Genomic DNA, 6,000 nt, shown 5'->3' with positions numbered 1-6,000 from the left:
ATGCCCTTTCCCTCAGATTGATAATGTCAGTAGCCGCTGGGGGGCACCGAATTCGAGTCACAGACCATAGCTCTTTCTCCCCACTTTGGGGACCGGCCACCACTCCCTTAGCCCTCGGCATGCCCAGCAGCAGAGTGGAATGTCCCACTGAGCTGGAACAAGGGCCACCTTGACAATGCCTTAGCAGTGACCCAGGCCCAGATACCGGAGTCAGGGGAGCCAGGTGCTCAGAGCGCCTCACACTTGAGTCTCAGAGGCCCCAGGCTAGGCAGGGGAGGTTTCCTCTCCTCTGCTTAGTTGGTTCCTGGGAACACTGGAGCCCAATTCTGAGTCCCTTCCCAGAACCCCTCATCGTGCCCTGAACCATGGGGGCCCATAATGCTTGCAGTGGAGGCCTTAGACCCATGACCCAGGAATGCACAGGCCTTCCATTCCGTATCTTTATTTAATCTGCATCTTCTCAGCCTCCTCCCTTCCCCGCCACCCCTTAGAGGGCGTGGAAGCCCTCGTTGAAAGGGAAGGAACTCCTCTCTCCTCCCTGGGGGAGGGTCAGTGTCCCCTGGGCCAAGACTCGTTGATGGGAGAAGCAAGGGCCTGCGTGGTGGAGCAAGGACATCATCCAAGAGGCTGTGGCCAAGGCCCAGCCCCTCGGATGCCCTCTAGGCCTGGGCCCCATGGATCATCAGGAAAGTGAAGAGTAGATAAGTCCGGGAGGGCAAGGAACGGGCGTCCCTGCGTGTGTGTGGCTGATGGAGGCAGACATGGACTTTGGGAGGCAGGAGCAGAGGCCAGGGGATGTGGGGACCAGGTGAGGCCCTGAGAAGGAACCCCAGGTTGTAGGGGTAGCTGCATGTGGGGGGAGTGACTGGCCCTGAGCAGCGGGAGAGAGGGCAGGCAAGGAGGAGGGGCCTATCAGGGGAGGATGGGAATGTTAGGTGAGTAGCAGGGCCAAGGCCATGGTGCCACCACAGCCAGCTCTTCAGCCCCAGGGAAGCCAACCTGGCTGGGCACGGCCCCAACCCTCCAATTTGTGCTTCTGCGTCACTGGGGGGGCTCCCAGCATGGCCTCAGCCCCGGTAGGGTAGTGTCCACAGGCAGCCTCTGCTGCAGGCAACAGCTGGCCGCAGGACTCCTCCTCCATCCCAGCCTTTCTGGAAGCTTCTTCTCCTGCCCTTTGTGAGAGGCCTTCAGGCCAGATCATCGGCCATCTTGGGGGATGAAGCCATGCTGGGGGCGATTCTTAGGCTTCCACTTCCTCCAAAATGACCACAGGTAACTGCATTTTAGTCTGTTTAAGGACCCCCACCCCCACCCTCACCCCTGCCCCTTGTGTGTGGCTGGTCTGTTTTCCCGCCTGTTTTGGACAACAATCATTCGGGCATCTAAGCCCATGGTGGAATGGTGGGGAGGGGGCCACTCTGGGGGCCGTGGGGGTCTCAGAGAGCACCCTGCCCATCCCCCTGGCAGCCGCTGTCTCCGTGGACAATGAGCACCGGGAAGTAGAGGGCGTCCTCATAGCAGGGCGGGCTCTCCAGAGGTTCCGTGTCCTCTCCACGGCGCCCCAGCGGCCCCCCGCTCAGGCTGCGGAAGACCCCTGGCGTGGCCCGGCCGCCAGCGCCCAGCGAGAGGCGGCTGCGGCTGAAGGGCAGGCGGGGCCCGCTGGGCCGGGCGGGGGGCAGCGAGTTGCTGCTGACAGAGCGGCGGCAGCGCTGGCAGCCTCTGAGGTAGGCGCCTGAGCCCGCGCCCATGACCACGGCCTCCGAGTAGCTGGGCACCAGCTGCCGGTTGGAGCAGATGTGCCACTCGAGCTCAGTGAAGTCCACTGTGGCCACGCGGGACAGCGGGGGCCCGCTGGGCACGGCCCCCGGCGGGGGCGAGCTGGCGCCAAAGAGCTTCTCTACCTGGTAGTGCACGTGAGCCGTGCCATAGGCGGCCACGACGCGCAGGGGCCACGACAGCGTGGCCGCCGACACGAGCCAGAAGACCCAGGCGCGCGCGTACCAGGGCGGGCTGCGGGGGTCGGCGAAGACCATGAGCGACTCGCGGAAGTCCACGTCCTTCAGGTGCATGCCCTCGCGCGCCTCCAGATAGTCGTCCAGGCCCTCGTTGGCGCTGAAGAAGCGCGCCCGCTGCGTGAGGTACGAGGCCTCGGCCTCCGCGCTGCCGAAGCTGAAGCACTTGGTGAAGCGCAGCCGCGTGGCCGCGTGCTCCGCCAGCCCCACCAGCTCCTTGGAGACGTCGCGGACGCCGTGCGCCGAGTAGTCAAACTCGCCGCGGGCCGTGCGGCTGTCAGCGCGCTCATGGTACACCTGCGTGGTGGTGTAGGCGTCGCCGTTGCGGTAGCGCGTGATCTGGCGGGTGCGCCGCACGTAGTGATAGCTGGTGGCCTTCCACCAGACGCACGGCGGCGCCTGCTGCAGCCGGCGGATCAGCGCCAGCACCGTGTGGGCGTCGGTGCGTGGCGCCTGGCAGGACCGCACGTGACAGTGCCAGCACTCAGCCAGGTAGAGGAGGTAGAGGAGGGAGACGAAGGCCAGCGGGATGTACAGGTAGCCATCGGAGCAGGGGCTGGCTGGGTAGGTCGGTGGCGGGCCCCCGGCTCCCCGGGCCAAGGCGGCCTCGGGCCCCAGGACCAGCCGCGGCACTGTGGCCAGGCGACACCAGGCCACCACGGCCCCGCAGGCGTGGATGAGCAGCGTGAGGAGCAGGCACTTCCAGTGCGACTCGCGGCACAGGGAGCTTCCCAGGGACTGTTTCAGGGGCCGCTGCTGCAGGTGGGCAGAGAAAGGGAAGTCTGTGTCAGGTGGGGCCATCAGTGGGGCCTGCCACTTTGCTTAACCCGGCTGAGGAAGGTGATACCGTGAGCCCCATTTTACAGAGGAGGAAACTGAGGCTTAGAGGGATGAGCAGCTTGCTCCAGGCTTCACATTTCCAGCTCACTCACAGTGGCGCTGCAGGTTCAAACCCAGGACTCGCTGCCCCAAACCCATCCTCCACTGTGCCGTGCTAGCACTCGGCCAACCGCACACAGGAGACAGCAGGCCCACCTCAGCCAGGAGGGATGGATCCTTGCACTGGCTATTGTGGGTTCTGGTCCTGGCTCTGCCCTGATTTGCTGTGTGGACTTGGCTATATCTCTGCCCTCTCTGGGCCTTGATTCTTGGTCCTGTTGTTCTGGGAAGCCAGGGTGGAAGGGGTCTGAGGTGTAAACAGCATGGGCTTTGGAGTTCCACTGCCCAGGAGCCAGTGCTGGCTCCACTACTTACTGTATGACTTGGGCAGGTCCCTCATCCTCTCTGGACCTCAATTTCCTCATCTGTAAACTGGTTCTATTGTGAGGATTCAACAAGATCATATGTGTGAAGAAGTGAGCACAGGGTCTGGCCATGGGAATAAATATGATCACCATTACCCTGAGACTCCCTCTGGTCCCTTGTTCCATAGGGACTCAGAAGTCTCGGCAGAGGCTTTTGAGTTGACGAGAAAGAGGGAGCCTCAAGAACAGGGGAGGTGCGAGTCTTGGGGTGGGGAGCAGATGGAGGGCCATCCTCCACTCCCCGTCTGTGCTGAGCAAGGGGGTGGGACACAGCTACTGGGCAGCAGGGGCCACTCCCTGGCTCAGAGGGCTTGCCACACCCTCCCTGGCAGGGCTGCCAGCATAGCCACCTCACCCTCAGGTGCCATGGAGAGAGAAGCAGGTAGGGATAAAGTGGGGAGAGGGGAAGGGTAAAAAGGGGAGGAAAAAAGTGGAACAACAAAAGGGGGGTTAAGGGGCCACCTCTCCTACCCCAGACCTACCAGGCCTCCAGAGGCCCAAGAGGAGAGGAACCACCCCCTAGCCCAGCCCAGATACAGCCTGTCCCCATCACCCAGCATGGGAGCACAGCGCAAGCTGACCTGCAAGGCCTGTCAGGTGCACACACACTTGTCCACGCCCCTCCAACACATGCTCATCACAGACCCACCCACCGTGGAGGGCCACACTGCTTGTCACCCAGGAAACTCCAGACCCTCGCCTGTCCCCAGGGCACAGACTCCCAGAACCGTAGCATGGTACACACACATACACACATGCACACACCACATACCCATCCACCACAGGACACACACGTGCACATACACGTTGCACGTGCAGTGAAGCCCAGAGACATACCAGACCTTCACCTGACCACAGTGCACATCTCCCCACCCCCCACTGCAAACTGACCCCCAGGCTCCTCAGACTCCACAGGGAGAGACCTGCCCACAAAGGGACTCACTCACATGCTCACACCTAGACCACTGGGTGACAACCCGAGCCAGGCACCCACTCACCCCTCACCTGACTACAGGGCACACACACCCAATTCACACACCCACACAACACACACACAGAAGCAGGCTACATTCACCCAAATGCACGCACAGCCCCACTCACCACCCTATCACCCCACACATCACTCGGGGCCCCAGGTCCTGCAGACCTTCCTGGCTAGGGCTGAGGAGGGGCCGTCGGGGGTCCCAGCCAGCAGAATGGGCCCTCAATCCTCACCTCGAGGACAAGGAGAAGGGGTACCCAGGAGCCTCCCTTCCTCTTCCCCTCCTCCCCTCTAGGCTCTGCGACTGCTGCTGCATTGCAGGCGCTGCCCGGACACCTCGTGAGCGGCTGGGCCGGGCTGGGGACCTGACCCCGCGGCCCTGGGGGTGGGGGCAGCATCCCCCGCTGCGCTGCGGCACTGGGACGCGTGGGGGCCAGGCACTGACGTCACAGGACGGGCGAGGCTGGATGAGGGGGCGCCGGGGGCGGAAGTCGCCCCGCATATTGCTGTCCAGCCGCCCCACCCCTACCCCCAACGCGGGCCCCTGGACCCTTGGCAGGGCGCAGGTGACCCCAATGACGTCATTGGCCGTAGGGGCTCTGGGACTTCCCTCCTCAGCCCCTCTCTTGGGGTCGCCTTTTGCACTGGTCCCTCTCACGCCGCACCAGGCCCGGCTCCGGCCCCCCCAGCGCCGGTACCTCTTCCCGCAGCGGCTCGCCGTCCGGGATGAGCGCGGGCACCTCCCCGCCGTCGCCAGCGCCGTCCTCGGGCATGGTGTCCTGGCTGCTTGGGCGGCCCCAGCCCGGGCACCGGGCATGATAGGGGGGAGCACGGAGGGCTGCGACGCGGCCCCCGGGGGCGTCCGCTCGGCTCGGCGGCCGCGGAGGGAGTGCGCGGAGCTCGAGCCCGAGCGCGGCTGCAGCGGCGGCGGCGGCGTTGGCGGCCCGGGTGCCCGGCGCCCCGCCCTCCGCTGACCCCGCCCCCGCGGCACCGGCGGCGCCGCCGGCAGCGCCTGGCACCGCGGGCGCTCCGCCCGTCCCCGAGAAGCCCCCGCTGGGCGGCTGGACCCCTGGGTTCTCCTCCGGCCGCGCTCGCGCTCGCGACCTTGAGCTGGTCTAACCCTCTGGCGCCTGAGCTTCCCGGGCTGTAAAACCCTCGAGGAAGGAGAATCTCCAAGGTGGGTGGGCGCTCGCGGGGTCCCATCTCTAAGGAGTAGGCCCAGAGTTAAGCCCACCCAGATCCCATCCCTGAAGCCTCACTTGGAGAAGAGGGTAGTTACAGCTGAGAAAAGCGTGACGGGTCTCACTGGCTGGGCAGGGGTGCTGGGCTCAGCTTAGGACAGGCAGGCTGGGGCCAGGACACAAGGGACCCTAGGCTGCGTGACCTTGGGCCAGCATGCTCCACTCTCAACCTCAGTTTTCCCATCTGAAAAATGGGGATAGAAGCTGGACTGAGTGGCTCATGCCTGTAATCCCAGCACTTTGGGAGACCGAGGTGGGAGGATCACTGGAGACCAGGAATTCCAGCAGCCTTGGAAACATGGCGAAACCCTGCCTATACAAAAAATTAAAAAATGAGCTGGGCATGATGGTGTGGTGTGCACCTGTATTCCCAGCTACTTGGGAGGCTAAGACAGGAGGATCAATTGAGTCTGGGAGTAAGAGGCTGCAGTGAGCTGTGTTTGCACCACTGTTCTCCAGCT

The 6,000-nt window shown here is 64.0% G+C and overlaps 1 protein-coding gene across 1 annotated transcript; it reads right to left on the bottom strand.

Annotated features, from left to right (window-relative positions):
• Positions 1 to 426: 426 nt before the first annotated feature.
• TMEM151A (transmembrane protein 151A) lies at positions 427 to 5,255 on the bottom strand. The gene is made up of 2 exons (XM_003828666.4): positions 4,997 to 5,255; positions 427 to 2,768 (listed from the first exon to the last, which is right to left on the bottom strand). The coding sequence occupies exons 1-2, from the start codon at positions 5,069 to 5,071 to the stop codon at positions 1,437 to 1,439; spliced, it is 1,407 nt and encodes a 468-aa protein (XP_003828714.1). The 5' UTR covers positions 5,072 to 5,255; the 3' UTR covers positions 427 to 1,436.
• Positions 5,256 to 6,000: the final 745 nt, after the last annotated feature.

Source organism: Pan paniscus, chromosome 9 (genome assembly GCF_029289425.2).
Source record: "Pan paniscus chromosome 9, NHGRI_mPanPan1-v2.0_pri, whole genome shotgun sequence".
NCBI lineage: Eukaryota > Metazoa > Chordata > Mammalia > Primates > Hominidae > Pan > Pan paniscus.
This window is presented reverse-complemented; position numbering and strand designations above follow the sequence as displayed.